Source organism: Diprion similis, chromosome 9 (genome assembly GCF_021155765.1).
Source record: "Diprion similis isolate iyDipSimi1 chromosome 9, iyDipSimi1.1, whole genome shotgun sequence".
Classification (NCBI taxonomy): domain Eukaryota; kingdom Metazoa; phylum Arthropoda; class Insecta; order Hymenoptera; family Diprionidae; genus Diprion; species Diprion similis.
Window position 1 is genome coordinate 8160270 of NC_060113.1, and position 18235 is coordinate 8178504.

Below are 18235 nucleotides of genomic sequence, written 5' to 3' on the forward strand. Positions count from 1 at the left end.
TGCATCAAAAGTGCAGATCACATCTGATTCATTCAAGTATCGTTCAAAGTCCTCCACAGCCATTGGAATGAGGTTCCGACCATGGGTGCCAACCTCAAAATGCTCGTTTAGGCATCCCCTGGACACCCTATAAGTATGTTCAGAATTAAAATTTACACCGTGTATGTACTTCACCGTGGACTCGGGTTTAATAATTTAATTAAAATCTGATGGTGTGTGGGTAATGTATAAAACAACTAGGTTTTGATTCTTTCATTTTCAATTTCACCGCCGCTGACGAGTTTCACTTTATTATATGCTTATATTATACGTAGTGAAGCTCGACGAATACACTGCCCCACGGTTTCAGAAACCGCGTTTCATTTAACGGGATTACAAAACACCCGCAAGCATCACAAACGCGATAGATATATAACATATAGAATTCAACTTTTTTAATAATCAATGTAATCACACAAATGTATTTCGATTAACGCGATTCCAGTATTACCGTGACAATTAATAGACTCAGATAATTTCTGATACAATTCGTACTTTTGAATCAACGTGCCAACTTCTCGTTACAATTTTGATTATTGTGATTATTATGAATCGCGTTGACGACCATTTGCCATAACCAGTAAGAGGAATCAATCCATGAATTATTTATATGACCATCTATGGATTTCAGACAATTCAGAGTAATCTATTTATTTCACAGATCACTACAGATTTTATTGGTTTTTCAAATATTTGTTTGCTTTTTAAAGATTATTCATGAAATTATATTGATATTATAATACGAAAAATAAATTGCAAGAAATATAAACAATTCAATGAAACGTTGAGCGTCTTAATATAGCATTTCATGAATTTTTCAAAATTTTGCTACATTACGAGAGTTTTATAGAATTTCCGTTGTTGCTTCCTTTACAATTTGATTTTCCCTATGCTGAGGATTTCACGAAATTTCATAAAATTTTCCGGGTACCATAACCCGCTGCCTGAGTTCAAAAGTAAAAAGAAGAAACCTCAAAGAATGCTGTAAGAACTTCAAGATCCAATGAGATTGACGCACACGATTTAACGTAACTTCTTAATTCTGCCATTAAAAATGTGAAACAGGTGTTATTGGTTTGAGAAATTTCCAATTGACAAATTTCACGATATGCCTGAAAACCTATAGAATCGATTACGTTTCCTTAGATTTTACGATTTTCCAATAATTCTCGTCATAGTTTCATTAGAGTTTCTGGATTTTTCGCAAGTTTTCAAGTCTCTGAAAATCCCAAGGTAACGTAAAAAATTCAGTGCCATTTTCATACCGCAATTCACGATTTGACTCCACTATTTAAAAAGCGAATCAAACATTAGGTATCTAGTAAAAATTTGACGAAACTCTCTCGGTCTGAAATTTGAAGAGCTTTGCAAATATGTACATATTATATACATATATACACGTATTAGGTATGTATATGATATATGTATGCATAATATAATTCTAGAGAATGAATGCTAGGTATCAGAATAAGGCTATTGCAATGGTGGGTATCACTAAATTCAGAATCGTCCATTGTTGTATCGTACGTTAAACTCACAAACCAAACCGAAACACGTAATTAATTAGGAAGAACTGGCGTAGAACCTTCGTTAGCGAATTAACCTGCGGAAAATGATCCTTTTCTCATGTATAATAAACCAAGCGCGTGTTTCTTGCGTGCAAACTAACATTATGCTGAAGTTAGTAACGTTATTGTGATGATTCACGTTTCGAAAAAATCGTTATTTCGCAATTTTATGAATGTTTAATATGCAGTAAACAAGGTAAAACATAATCATGTTTTAATAAACTCGACGACCTTAAACTCACTATACAATTTCTGATTGTGTGTGAACTTTACCACGAATGTTTCATTGCGTTAATGTTACTAACTTCAGACTCATAAACTAACGGTGTGCGTCTTATGTATGTTACATCATATACTTATTCACAATATACATACTAAACATAGTTATTAAAATCACCTACATTATAAATAATTATCAAATAAACTGGCTGTGATTATTTAAGTGTTATCTTCAACATATTATACATATTATACATCTTAATATAATCATTGTATATATAATTAATTAACAACTAATTTGCGTATCGTACACGCTACAGCGTTATACAAGCGTGATGATATTATACCTTGTTCATGTGTCAAAACAATCAAAGTCAAAATAGAAATCCAAACCATGTAAATACGTTACAATAGAAGTATTATCCAAATTTGTCAATGGATGACTAAAAAAATAAAGTCAAAAAACAAGAAACCTTTTAGGCTCCCATTGGATTGGTAAGATAAAAAAGTATAAATAAAATATATATGAATTCTTCAAAATAAATACCAAATAACACGAGAAATCAAAAATTTGATGCAACACACCGAATATTTTCACTTTTATCTACAACAAGGCGAAAGACATATTTCTCGTCAAAATTCATTTAGAAGCGGTGAAAAATTTATTCGGATGGAAATATCGCTTTGCACAAGAAGTTGCTTTTTTATCTAAATTAATGTAAAAGATAAATGTCGTTGGCGATGAAATGCTTGATCGAATAATCGAGCCTGAGAGATTGAAAGAGAGATTTTATTCAGTTTTACATATTGTAAAAAAATTCGTCTCATCTATATTTAGTAGCACCGTATTTGTTGAATCCACTTGAAACTAAGATTACATTAATTTTTTACTTTACGGTATTTTCGAAAATGTTGATGGGCTAACGGCTCTGATATCAGTACAAATTACTTCTGTAAAAAGATTATAATAACAGGTATTGTTTCGAAAAATTTGATGATCAGAAAAATATGTGATTCCTTCAAAATTTTTTAATACAGAGATTTGAAGATTTTTGAATGTCAACTTTCGAAGCAATTGTAATTTGATTTTGCCTTCAGAAATATTTAGAGTACAACAATGATATCATCGAACAGAATCTGTCAAGGACTCATTATTTCGAAAGACTGTGCAATCACTAATTATTATGAAACCAACAAGAACTATATTCGACGAATAATTTCACAGTTTTTGTAATCAGCGTTATAAGTATCATCGGTCATCAATATTGGAATAACGTTTTGTATTTTCAATTGAAATATAAACACCAAGGTAAGTGTATGCTTATGTCACGTGGAGGCGTTTTGTAAACAAGGTAAGGTAAAGCTGAAGTCACAGATTTTTCTACGTAAAATCTCAATCACAGTTGATAGCTTATCTATGCAGTAATACTATGTTGAATTGAAAAAGAGAAAAATATACATACATCTAGTATTAAGTATCTTTTTCTAATCAATTAACTGTAATTGGAACATAGAATTGCATTAATTATTTTATGGTAATCACTAACATGGACTTATAAATGCTTAATTTTGATGGAAAAGTAGAAAAACATATCGTGAAATGATGTAGCGAAAGTTGGGTGAAGTTTATGAAGCCTCCCGCAGTAAGGCTTTGTCAGATCTTGTGACCCCCGCCCCAGCCCTTCTCTTCCCTGCCCCTTTCACCGTTTAACAATCCTTACATAATTTGTGGACACCCCCCAACATGACCTTTTGACGAATTTCTCGTTTGACAACCCGCAACTTAATTATTTACTTGTCAATGAACCAATCCACCAACTTACCCAACCAGTTTTTTAAGTAGGAGCAATAAAGTGTGATTGTTGTGATTTTTTTCCACAATAATGAAACGTCCGAAGGCCTGAAAATTCGAGAACTTTCGTATTTTATTGCACACAATACAACGTGTCTAAATAGCGGCGAACTCGAAATTTATTCCCAAGAGAACTTTATCTTTCTAATTTCAAAGTTCCTAGGATGTAAACGGATTTTTGGATCTATTCTGTCAACTTTTTACGGCAAGACAAACTGAAACGTTATGTTTTTTTACCAATAATTTTCAATACTTGTTTAGTCCCCTAGTAAAATATCTTACAAGCTGATGTCGATTCGTCACTTTTTTCTTCACAAAAACGATTTCCGAAACCCCTAAATCTCGTGACACAGCACTCAGTTTTCCTGAGGCTTTTGGCAAAATCTAACATCCAAGCCATATGCCTGAAGGAAATTTGAAATTTTTTCAAAATTTGGAACACTCTAATGTTTCATAGTAGTTATCGGATTATTGAGATTCATACGATTCATTTCTTGTTACTTTATAATTGAAAAAGAATTTTGTAGTATTTTATTTACGCTGACCCTTGAAGTAATTCGCTTGCCGTAAACTTGGTAGTAAAAATCTGCGCATCGAACTGATAAATATGAAAGAACAAGTCAAAAGCTACTTAGTTAGACGTAGTTCTCAAGTGAAAAACATCCTGCATCTCATTGATTTCCCACAGTGATGAGCATAGTTTCCTTGGTTTCATTTTCTTAATTAAGTGCGCGAAGTTACTGTCAAGTGTTCAGTCTTTCATTCAGTGACGAGAAGCGAATTTCTTCGGGATAGCTAGCTTTTTGCTCAATCTCTAATCCCTCAATCGCGATAGCACTTTTGTAGATTTATTTTAACGAAAATAGTTGTCTGGCTAAGAATCGATACATTTTATTCATTTATTATGAAGTAGTCATACATTGAGCATTCATCAAATTATTATTTTTATGAACCGCAAAGGCCTGTTTAAAACTACAAAAACAGACGATCTTGGAAACACAAACAGCTTGGATATCGATTCTTTGTTCCAAATCGTTTCAGAATAATTCAAAGTATAGGAAATTTCTTCCATGTTACTCTACAGTGGCTCATTTCATTTGGAAAACAATTTTCTATAAACTCTTTTACAAAGCTTATTTCTCACATTTGGGCGTCTTTGAACATTAAATTTTGCAACGCTGCAGGTGTATTGATTATGATCAGCAAATTGCAATATTAAATTGTCTAATAAAAAATGAATCTGTTCTAGGGAATTCGAAGAAAATAGTCTGCTGCAAAAAACGAACCATAGTAGGTATAGTAATACTGAATGGACCTACTAATTTTTTTTTTTGTAATATTTTGAAGCGGTTTGAAATAAGACATCAATATCTAAACTATTGTTTAAAATGTTGCTATTTCTTATTTTTTTTTATTTTCAAACAAACTTCCTAATAATACACTTGATACAGAATCGAGGTTGGTGGAATGAGTTCTAAGAGATTCAACGGTAGGCTGTAACATAAAGGAAACTAAGGGTTGAATTTGTGGATAAACCAATGAACAACATTATTTATTTCGAAATGATACTTGTTACATGGAGGACGGGTGACAAAGGTAGTTGGAGGATAGTCGTAAACGTGGGTTGTTAGGAGTTGGGAAGTAACTGCCTAATTCTAGACGATCCAAGGGTCCCATGGAGCTCCTTAACTGTGGTGGAAAAGGCGCCTTACAGTTTATCTAGGAGGTGTGCGTCTTGGGGGGGATTGCTTGGCGCCGCTGTCACGAATTTAGCTTGGTAGTTTGGTCGGGCCATCGGAGGATTGCAAAATTTAGAATCCTGAGTCCCTAAAGTCCGGTCGCTTTCCAGACCACTTGAAAAGCGTTCATCAGGCCCTTAGTTTCGATTTAGTCTATTTGTTTTGAGAAGGGATCTCAGTGAAATTTTGGTCAAAATACGGTTTTCGAATTCTTGACTGATTGCAAAAAGTCGTATGAAAAAATCCTTCCACCAATTTTCAGATTACAGTAGTACAGGCTTTAAGTAGCTATTTATGTGGCATGCCCGTAAACGGCCTGTTTTTTTGGCAAGGATGAAGATTTCAGGACGAGCTGAAGGCGAGTCGGAAGCGAGCCGGAAGTGAGTACTGAAATTATCCGAGCCAAAAAACGGTTTACGGGCATGCCACATACAATATTTTTTACGGTATGGGCATTGAAAAGCAAAACGAAGAGTGAGGTTATGTCGCGATCTGTTCGACGAAGCTACTTTATTCGGCAGTTTGGGATGTGCACTTCGAACTGCGCATCAAAACTGCGGAATAAAGACTTTATTCCGCAACTTTGTTCGTTGCCGCATAAAGCATCACTTTACCGAACGAAAACTGCCACAAAAAGTGGACTTTTCAATGCCTATGCCGTAGAAAAAATTTAACTTCTTCTGATACAAATTTATGCGCAAAAAACCTTTCGAAGGAGATTCTACCACCGCTGCGATAAATTTCTTGTACAGAGTTTCATTACAGGAGGCTGACATTTTTTTCAAAGCCTATACTGTCATAATCTGAAATTTGGTAGAAGGATCATTTTACGCAACAAATTTCAACCAATCGTTGAAATTTCAGTCCATAAAAGCTTCTAGTAAAAATATGTGAATGTACTGTCCTTCTCGACCCTGCACAGATTTTATTAAAAAAATATCAGGTCAAAGGAGTCTGTAAAAGGAATTCGTGCAAATATTCGTGTGTTTATACTACTCTGGTTGTTCATCTTCTCCCCCACACCAACGAAATTAAGGGATAGAATAAAGGATGCCGCTGAGTGGTTAATAAGATCACCCTTTGGCCCACCAATATATATATAGATATGTATGTATATAAGAATAAACAAAAATGCAAGCAAAGGTGCAGCGACTCCCGCGGGGACAAAGATAGGGATGGGAGGATGCGAGAAATATGAGAAAGAAGGCATAACGGAGTAAAGTATAAGCAAGGGTAGGTATACGTACCCATGCGGGAGATATTACAAACGTTTATTGTCGATCGTATATTAGGGCTCTTTTATTCCTTAGCACACCACCAAAAACTCCAGGCTTTTATCCCTTTTCCATTTTAGGTTAGGTACTTTCCTTAAGGTGCTTATAAAGACGCGTTGTACACCTCGAAAACGCGGGGATGCAAAACTCTTATACCGCTTGAGCGATCAGAGTAAAACTTGGGCAGTTAATGCCTTATTTTGGTAAAAACTGGAGCGACTTTTTACTTTTTCAAAATTTGGAAAAAAAATTTACAGATTAGTTACCACACACAGAAATTGGCCAAATTTTTACATTTTTTACCGACTGTACACGCATACATTACCGGCATGCGCGTAATGTCGGTAACAAATGTTGCCAAAATGAGATTTCGGTGTTCTTCATAATCGAAAACCAGATCAGCTGCTATTTCGTCATTTCACAATCAAATCTCATGGGACTGGGCTCAAAATGTGTGTTTCATCACCGCCGAGTGGCATCATACGGGATATTTCAATCCACTCAGTGCAAATGTAAAAATTTGGCCAATTTCTGTGTGTGGTAACTAATCTGTACATTTTTTTTCCGAATTTTGAAAAAGTAAAAAGACGCTCCACTTTTTGCCAAAATAAGGCATTAACTGCCCAAGTTTCATTCTGATCTCTTAAGCGGTATAGGAGTTTTGCATGCCCGCATTTTCGAAGTGTACAACGCGTCTTTATAAGCACCTTGAAGCTCCGGCGTGGCGTTCGCGAGGACTGGATGAACGAAGAATGTGCAGAACGAGTATCAGGAAAATATAACCCTCTATAAAGTTCTTTGTTCTCGGTGTCGGAATCTTTTAAATTTCTCACAAATTTTCATTTTTACAAACAATTTGACGGATGGATTCATAACCGCTCAATGTGCTGTTTCGAAAAATAATACTAACGACGCTGCGACTTCAAACAAGGTTTTAAAAGTTTTATTGGCGAGAAGATTTTCTTTTTGCTGCATGAAAAAATTTTTTCAAACGTTTTTACATTTTTCAATATAAAATGTATGCCCAAAAAATTGTAACTTTCGAAGTTGAAAACAGATATTAAAGTTTGATTCCCATATTTTTTATCTAATTATCGAGTGAATCTCAACATTTCACGATGCAAAAAGAATGTTTAAAAACACAGAGTGTGAAGGGAATCACAGTTATTTTGAAAAAGTCGTAAGCTTGCTGTTTACTCGTTGAAATTCTATGAATGTTTTCGAAAAATCGTATTAGCGGATGCTATGATTTGAGATTCAAAAATTAATTTTAAAAAGATATTTATAAGGTTTTAGTGTTACAATATTATTAATACTGTCAATAATCGTGATAATAGTATTGTATTTTGAAGTAGAACGAACACTATCGAGCTGAACGGATCCCCAGAAGCTTAATGAAAGCAACACTTTACCAAATAATGATTCAGGCAGATCGTTTTAACTGTGAATAACCTCCAAAGAAATTTTTTTATTTCAAGTTCTCGAGTACTTACGACTATCGAAAATCCCTACGAATTTCCCAAAGTTACCGATAGCAGTGAGCAGTCGGGGAAAACCTTATTGCAGTTGGCTTAAAGTTGGGGAAGGAAATTAGGGGGGTCTTCAAACTTGTCTAGCGTCATTGGAAGTCCTTCCGAGTCCGGGAAAGTCACTGGAAGTTGTGGACGGCAATCCAGCTCGTCTCAAGAAGCATTAACCTGTTCGAACGAGTCAAAAATTTGTCGAAAATCAGGGGCAAATGGTTCGTTCTGGGAAAATTTGAAGGCTAAGTACTTCGGTCATGTAAAATAATTGATTTTTTGAATTTACCTCATATTGAAATTCACTTGTGAGACGAAAAACAGTCACTTTAACTAATCAAATTTACAACGACCCTGTTGAAAATGTTCATTCGGGATTTGTTCAAGGACTTAAACATTCTATATGAATATCTTTAAGTGACTCTTGAATTCATTTGGAAACTTTCTAGTGGCAGTATTGCTTACAAAGACTTTGGATATAAACTGGTCAGTCGCGTTTTCTTTCACGAGCTAGCGATTGTTTAAATAAAAGATTGAAATCCTCTGTTTCCATTTCTATAAACTTGCTATCCGTGAGAGACGAACTTCAGGATCAAGGACTTGAGCAAATAGTACATTGTGTTAGAAGTGTGAAAAATGGACGATTTCCAACACGTGTGAAGTTTGCCACGCAATTAGTCCAACTCATAATTAGTGACCATCTAGTTGCACTATTAATAGCTACTGATTCGACTGAATTACATTCCGAAATACTTATAATGAGGTGAAACAGCTACTTTTATCGGTTTGTGAAAAGCTTACCCCTATTTTGTATGAGATTTGACTGAATTTAATATAAAATATTCCAAAGTGAAGCTGAAATTTTCTGAAATAGTCAAGTACAACCTGGAATCCTTGAATATAACGCTTCATTCTATTTTACGTGAAACGTGTAGACTTTACAATAGGTTTCCTGAAACTCGCGAAATAGTTATTCATCTTTATTGTCTAAAATCTAAATCCGTTTAGATAAAGTTTTCGGAACACTTCAGCGAAACTTTCAGGGAATCGCTTGAATCGTTTATAACTCTGGAAGGCATCGTCCAAATTGAGAAAAACTTGGATTAATTGAGAATTATTACAAGCCCGGAATCACCCGAATATGCGAAATTCGAACGGCAAATAGTCCTACAATAGTAGATTAAAAAATTTATTGTTTGAATACATTTTTTTTCTTAAACTAGTACGGAAGCATATCGGATTGTACTTATTGTTAGCTTAATAGAATTCGTTCGTCTTTCACACGAAGCTGATTTGCCTCATTTCACTACATTGAATACTTAACCTTAAATTCATCTTAGATTCAATATTTCTAATGCATATACATAGTGTTAAGAACAATTTCATGCATGAGTTACACGTCACTACATCAAAGACGCGCAAGAACGTCCACACATTTTGTGGATGTCATTTCGGTTTTCCATCTTTCAATCATATTTTTTTAAAGGATACAACAATCACTCGGGGATACTTGTTTTTTGCGTACACGTAAATCGAAACAAATCTCGTTTACATGTCATCTACGTATCGAATTTTTGTGATTAATGCTCCCAGATCACTTGGAGTCAATACGAAGCCACTCTCAACTTTGAGGCCAAATGAGTGTAAGTTGATGTAATTGAGCGACGAGAAAAACAAAGAACTTCCACGATTATCCATTTTTACTTTCCTCCAAAATAGACCTTCTTCAGATCTCATGTCAGAATAAATCGCTATTAGATCCCTCACTATCAAGCTATTCTTTCCTTAAGACTATCACATTTTAAGAGTACCTATCATAAATTTTATCAAGAAATATTTAAAAAATGCGAAAGTTATGAATTTTCCCTGTAAAGAAAGGCATTTCTTACACTTATACGCCTTCCAGATTATTTGCACCTATTTTGAGAAAACGCGCTGAATCCAAAATAACATCTACCTCGTACTGTGGTGTATGAGTGTTACGGTATCTAGGAACCGATAGATGGCGATGGCGTCGGATTGGGTCCAAGGCACGGTTTTTTATACACAGGTCTAGCAACTGTGGGTTTCGACGTCGGCCTTTTAACGTGCCAAGCCGTTAGCGTCGCTGTGATCGAGGGATACATTACATTATCGAAAATGTAAACAAAACCAACATGGAGTATATCAGTCACACGCACGATGTAGGTTATGTTGATGTGTGCCTCGATCGCAGCGCCACCTAGATATTTCTTTAATAGTGGAGTCACTGCCTTCTATTAAGGTGCTTATAAAGACGCGTTGTACATCTCGAAAACGCGGGAGTGCAAAACTCTTATACCGCTCAAGCGATCAGAGTGAAACTTGGGCAGTTGATGCCTTATTTTGGCAAAAAGTGGAGCGTCTTTTTGATTTTTCGAAATTTGGAGAAAAATTTTACAGATTTATTACCACCCACGAAAATTATCGGCATGCGCAAAATGTCGGTAAAAAATGTCGCCAAAATGAGATTTTGGTGTTCTTCGTAATCGAAAACCAGATCAGCTGCCATTTCGTCATTTCACCATCAAATCTCATGGGACTGGACTCAAAAGGTGTGTTTCATCACCGCCGAGTGGCATCATACGGGAGATTTCGATCCATCCAGTGCAACTGTGAAAATTTGGCTAATTTCCGTGGATGGCAACCAATCTGTAAATTTTTTTCCAAATTTTGAAAAATTCAAAAGACGCTCCACTTTTTGCCAAAATAAGGCATTAACTGCCCAAGTTTCACTCTGATCGCTTGCGCGGTATAGGAGTTTTGCATCCCCGCGTTTTCGTGGTGTACAACGTGTCTTTATAAGCACCTTAAAATTCTGCCTGAGTTGCAAGACCTTTGTGTAAGACCGCGGTCTGAGGAGACATGTGCGTTGTGTATGGACATGTTGGGAGAGACACAGGTAAATAAATGTTCAAGAGATAGTTGCGAGACTGAAGACATCGTGTTTTATTTCACATCGCAACCCCACAGGTGCCGGCTGTGATAGTTTTGGAGTAAGAGTATGGAAACTGAAAACAATTAACTATAAAGCTACAAATATATTTTCATTGCTGATGTGCATACAGATCATCTTTTTACTCCAAATCTATACTGGAGCTGTCAATATATATATTTTTCTGTGTGTTTTACAGGGTTTTTCGAAGATTTAGCTGGGTAGAAAAAACGACCAGTGATGCAAACAAAACTGAATAAAGAAGAAATACTTTCCAAGTATATTCATGATCAGAAACAGATAACCAAAATCCCATATACTAATTATATATATATATATATATATTACAGAGTACCCATTCACTCGACACTGCAATTGGTACGTGTAGATGTATACTATCCGTTACACGAATCTAGAACAATTGAAAACTAGTTCTATAATTAAAGTATAGAATTTCCTTGGACGGCAATCATTCGTTACATATATCACATATAACCATATTTGCGCCTTTACATTGCAGAATCTTTGAGAATATAGCACCGATGTTTTAAATTGTGGTTAAAATTCTAGCGAGACGAACAGAACAAGAAGAAGGAAAAATAACTCAGTGCTGGCTACTACAGTTTAAATCACATGTTACAAATGTCTTCCTTGGCACTGAATACTACTGTTTTTTTGTTTTGTTTTATTTCTGCATATCTATAATAGCTAAACAAAGTCATCTCGTGCTATAAGACTGGTCGCTGGACCACGAGGAGATAACACTTCAAAAGATGTGGGATTACACTGCTATACCTAAGGTTGACGACTGTCTTAGTAAAACTCAAGTCAGTCTATGATTGAGATGATTTATATGAAGAAAACCTACAATGAGGTTAACGTAGGATAATTAGCTAGAAGATTTATAACGCGACACAGCTTTACCCAAACTGAAACGCATCATACACATACATCATAAAAAAACACGGTGTCCCAAATAAATAGCATCCTATGGCAAGTCAGCTGGCGATCGAGAAATGAAAGTTTTCAAAGAATTGGCAGGTTGCTTGGATGTGAGATAACTATCGACTCGAGAGTTTCTTGCACTGGACTCCAACCTCCGTGCATCTGCACTGGAGGCAAGGTCCCGACAGTTCCGTAATGATCTTTCCAACGCGATACATTCGTCCGTAAATATTGCAGCCGGCTAATTTAAGCAGACTGCCAACCATTGTAGACAACTCTTCACCATGGACTTGGGCGCTGTTTGATGAATTCAATGCCATTATTGTGGCATGTTTGACAGCAGAAGATTTGGTGGTCTGGACTGGTGACGGTGAAGATGTCGTTGATGGCACAGTCAGCGTTGAAGAAGCCTTGGTAACTGTCTGACTCGTAGTGGTTTTTCCGGTAGAAAACATCGCTTGTTGAACAAGAACCTGCGCCACAGGCTTTTCCGTTGTTGAGTCAGAAAATAACAAGTCAAAAACGCTGCCGAAGGAATACATCGAGTCCTCTTCACCGTCTGCGTCTCCTTGAGATAACTCGGTCAAAGTATCCTTGGTCAGATGAGACTTGAGTGGAATGGATTCCGTGACTACTGGGTTTGAGTTGAATCCTAGATCTTGCACAGAGCCGTTGATATTCAAACTGAAATCCTTGTCACCATGTTTGGAATAGTTGAAACCCGAAGTGCTCTGAGTTACGAATTTATCATTATGTTCCTCATGATGCTTGGCGTCATTGCTCACTTCCTGAAGAGGCTGATTCAAATGCTGAACAAAAGAATTATGGTCTGTTTCATTGGTTGCTGAGATTGGTGAGTCCGAAACTAGAACCTCGTCATCCTTGCGTCGGTTGATCTGGTCACCACGATTGTAAATCGGAGGTTGCATCAGCGAGAGATTTTGGTTGATTCCACCCTTCTCCATGGTAGAACTTAACTTTACGCCATTTGACATCGGTGTCGTCGGTCTCGGGGTGGAGATCCGATGCTCGGCAAAGTACGGTATCATATCTTCGATCAAGGAAGGTAAGTCAGGAGCTGGTTCTGTCTTAATGACGTCTCGAAAAGGGTCTGGTGTGGCCATTCCATCCCCCGACTGAATCGGCTCTCGTTGTGACGGCATCGTCGCATCTGCACGGTCCAACACCAGCGTTGGAGACTCGGGTGTGTCAACTAGTAACAAATCAAACGGATTAAGACCAGGTTAAATAAAGAGAATGGAAATAGGCAACTCAATTGGTGCAACCACTGAGCAAGTAACTCAATCATTGACTGTCGAATTTTATTGCGTTTCGAATTTACGCATGGCATTGCCTGATATATAGCACTACTATAGTCCAAGTTACTAATTTTAAGGTCCTATTTGTCTCGAAAGGTAATTTCAAATAAGTACATCCGTAATTCGTGTCCTGCTACAAACGTATAAACTTGTGAATATTTGTAATAACAAGTTCAGACTTCATTTCAGGGTTTTCAAAGGCGATAATAATTATAAAGAGTTGTGACTACGTCATCGAGATATGGTCATCGTATTAAGGAAGTGATGTTTTCCCTGGGAAGGGAATGCCCTGGGACGAAAATTACCAGCTCCAGATTCTTTCCCCAATATCTCACACTTGGTTTTGGGTTTATGTGTTTGGAATTGCATGTAAAATGACGTTTTTATTATTGTATTACTTCATGCTCTTTTTGGATAAAAAATACCTCGGCTCAGATTTTAACCGACACAAATGACATGAACACATTTTAGTATTCAAACGACGTAAAATTTGGTTAATTGCGATTGATTTTATAATTCCATTGGAAACTATTCTTCGAGAAACATCTAAGGCCGCGCGGGTGAACGATTTGAATGTACTGTTTCGGAGATATTCGAAAAGTCCGCGGAGGGGGGGGGGGGGGGGTAATATTTTACCAGGACACCCCTTAATGACAATTTTGAGTCACCAGCTAAGCCACGCTGAGTGTGTGCAATGTGGATTTACAAAAGCCTCGTCTTTTCTCTACCTTAATCGTTGTCCGATGGGTGTGAAATTTTCCATGCAAGTGAACACGTTGGATTTTTTCGACTAAGCAGAATGTAAATGTTCAATTTTTGTTCATCAATTACAGGTACCAAGATGGTGATGCGTTCTTCCTTTAAACTGATAATCAATTTTCTGCATTTTGTATTCACATTAGTGATACCTAAAGAAGACTATGAGACAGAATTTTTAAACTGTTTTCTGTCGATGTGTGGTCGCAAGAAAAGTAACCCATCAGTAATTGTATTTTCCACAGAACCATGCCTCAAACAACGTCGTAAGGTCGAAGTTTCATAGAAGTCTCCATTCAAAGAGATCAAGAGACATAGCAGCCAGATAGATGGAGCAACGAAAAATTCCTGAGACAAATTCCTGGTCAAAGGAATGTGAGAATATATCGCAGTAGCGACGTACAAAAGTGAAAGAAACATAGGTTAAAGTTTTTAATTTTCCGTTCAATCGTTTTGTAGAAGAATGGACCAGCAAAATACATTTTTACAATAATATTTCGTTTAAGATGCGTTTAGCTCCAATGTGCTTAGACGTCGATGCACGTATGATTATTCGAAGAGAATTGAGTGACATTTTGATTATTTTTAATTCCAGATACATTTGAATTATTGTATCTTGTACAGAGGAAACAAATGTCAACAAGTATTTGGCCATGTCTACGAAGGCAACAGGCAGTATTTAGATCATTCCTGAAAATAGAGAACACACAACAAATGTCGGTTAAAGAAGTTGGATTTGACTCACTGCAAATGATTTCCCCACAGCATCCAAGGTCATTATTGACTCGCCTGCATCCAATTTTCAATGGTGGACATTTTTCGTCAGAGCATACGACCTCACCGTAGTAGCAGATGCATATCACGCACAAACCGCTGTCAGGAATGAATTCTCCGTGTCGATACTGTCTCGTCTCAAAGTGGCAGCTGGACATTGACAGGCCTTCAGAGAGATTGGAAGGGTGAGGCATTAGTTTCGTACATAAAAGCAGGAATTGCAAGTTAGGATCGGTTATGAGCAATCGAAGAGAAGTGGGTAGGCTGATCAAGTATCGGGAGCTTTCTTACCGTCTTCTTTTCTATTCGGATTTGTGATGTCTGCGGGAACTACGGTTACGCCGGTGCCAATTTCCAAGCTCAGATCGGTCGAGTGATAGGATGCTTCGAAATAGGGTGGATCTTTGGGGACGAATCCGCCTGTGAAATGCTTAACGTTAGACCTGGCATTGGATTACCCCATCAAGCTGGAGCTATCGTTTCGGCTTGATCCCGTAACCCTATCTCCCTCCACCCAATTTATACCGACGTATAAACGTTTAATACAGGTATACGTTGGTACTGGTAATGCTGCCTTAGTGTCAGTATCGCGACGCCGAATTGTCAGGTGAATTAAATAGCATTGGATAATTTATCTGATACGGAAAGTATCCGAATTGTGCTTCAGCGATTTCCTTTATTCTGTGACGTTGTGGAGCATGAAAAAACATGAGACATTTTTTATACATTCCGATTCGGCTCTTTGGAGGGTAAGAACCACCTGTAAACTTTGTTTCCAGAAATTGTTTTTTAGGATTTCTTGACAATTACGTCAAATTTTTTAATGAAGCCAATTGGACAATATCCACTATCAACAGACGATAGTACGCCTAGTATTATGGATTCCTTGTGTGTGGGGAATAAACTTGGAAGCTAGTTTTCACCCCTTAAACGGTCGAATTAGCACTTGAAAAAATGCGTGTCAATTTTTTAAATTTATTACAAAATTACGGAATGACGAATATCGATGAGCTTCACCTCGAAAACTTTGCCTTTGGCTAATTCACAACACCTGTGACTAATTTTTAAACTAACCTTATGTCTTTAAACTTTACTTTTCTATGTAAAAAACGTCCTTAATTTCGTTCTTCTACATACATTTTTTACCTTTTCTGCGGACTTTACTCACTGTTTTTTATTTTATTACGCAAAAAAGAACAGATGAATTGTGTTCAGGGGTTTACCCAATTGACCAGCAAACAAAAGGGGTTTTTCAATAAGTTTCGACTGTAAATATTGATACAGCCTTTGTTAGGTTTAATAAATATACTCTTGAACGACATGAAAAAATTTTTTTTATTCATTTTAATCACGTTTTATACACGAAAAACGTAGTTGAAAATCAGTTTGAAAAAAGTAGGTCTGCGGTGTTGATGATTTCTCGAAGATGGTTAACCTGAAACCAAAAAATCGAACGGTTTTAGATTCAGCATGTTAATGGCCTTGGAATGAATCATACGATTTTTGATATTTGCAAGATTAGCAAGATGACTGCCATTTTTCGAAAAAGTTAAAAAAGACCGCGTTTTTTGCCGTTTTTGCAAAAAAATATAGTTAAAAGTAAAATTTAAAAAAACGTATGATTTATTCCAACACTATTAACATGCTGAATCTAAAACCATTAGAATTTTTGGTTTCAGGTTAACCATCTCCGAGAAATCATCAACATTGCAGAATCGGTTATTTTTTTTTTTATGATTTTCAACTACGATTTTCGTATATAAAAAATGATTGAAATAAATAAATAAAAATTTTTTATGTAATTTGAGACTGTATTTATTAAGCCTAACGAAGCCTATATCAATATTTACAGTTAAAACTTATTGAAAAAATTCTTGAGAAAACCCTTTTTTTTTGCTCGTCAGTTGGGTAGACCCCTTAACAACTACTTGAAATTAATAAAAAAAAGTAATGAACATAACGAAATAAAACGTTGTGATTTAAATCAGTCGATCAAAATTTCAAAAGCAAAATACAGACGGGTAAGCATAATTTTTTCTAGCTAATGCTCAAAGGAAATTATGGTTTTTTATGGTTAATTACGGTTCATATAACAATTCTAAGTAACAAAGTGACTGACGAGTGTAGTACTTTTATACTCTACAGTTGGAGACTTGGCTTTTCCTATTCTGCATGAAACATGTAGTTGAGTTTCACCAACTATTTGCTGAAGTGATTCTGAACAAAGAAGGTGATTAACGTTGGTACAACTTTCCTCTATAATAACAAAGTCGTCAATACAATGCACGTAATCGGAGTCACAATGCACAGGGTCGAAAATTATGACTGTTGCGGTACATTTTCCCGTAAAAATAGTAGAAATAACTGCTATTTGATGATTGTTATTGAAACCGCAACATTTCTTTCGTCTCTTTTGAAAGTTTTTAATAAGAGATCAAGCGATGTTATCGATTAATTTCTTCAATCTACGCAGTAAAGTATGTACTCAAACTTCAAAGTTGAACCGGATGAACTTTGAGATTTATGTGACTTAATGTAACTGTTCATTATAAGGAAAAAGAAAATTTATGGAAATGAATTACAGACTATACGTTGTTTATCATAATTTTTCGAAACTTGCAAATAAATTTTTACACTTGGGTACGTAATTTCGCGCAATCCAATTTTGATATTTTGAAATATGTATGACGGTGCCATATTTTCGAGAGAAAAACAAATTTTTCACAAAAAAAAATTGCAATTCTCCTGACAAAGTTTCGAATCCAATATTTAACAGTTAAATAATTGAAATTACAATATCTGAACTATACTTGTCCTGAGCTTCATAAATTTCTAACAAAGACTCACGTTCACTTCTACTAGAAATTTAGTTACGGTAAGGTCAAAATTAACTTTCATTAAAAAAGTAGTTTCGGCCGTATCTAGCGAGTCATCTCAGGCTACAATAAGTACATTATTCCTTATCATTTGCTATTACGTATTATTATTACTAATAATCAACATTTATTACATTATTTTTAATAAATGTTAAATTTCGTCACACACCGACTCAATTCCTTGATTAATAGCCAATAGAACCGAAAATTTGGATTCAGCTATGATTAATTAGCACGGTAGAAAGTCATACAAATCTCAAATTTTCGTCAACTCTACACAGGAACACCAACAATCTGTTTTAGCTAAGGAAATGAAGTCACTAAAATATTAGATTACGAGACATCAGCCCTCGTAAGAAATTTTTTTTTAAAGTAGAACCCCTCGGGCAACTAAGCAGCTT

General features: G+C 36.0%; 1 protein-coding gene across 1 annotated transcript in view; it reads right to left on the bottom strand.

The window, feature by feature from the left end:
- Positions 1-11559: 11559 nt before the first annotated feature.
- Positions 11560-18235, bottom strand: part of LOC124410398 — a 60337-nt gene continuing 53661 nt past the window's right edge. The window contains exons 11-13 of the mRNA XM_046888730.1: positions 15250-15378; positions 14930-15124; positions 11560-13322 (exon numbers count right to left, since the gene is read on the bottom strand). Coding sequence (XP_046744686.1) covers positions 12226-13322; positions 14930-15124; positions 15250-15378 — 1421 coding nt within the window. The 3' untranslated portion in view covers positions 11560-12225. The remainder of the gene's footprint in view (positions 13323-14929; positions 15125-15249; positions 15379-18235) is intronic.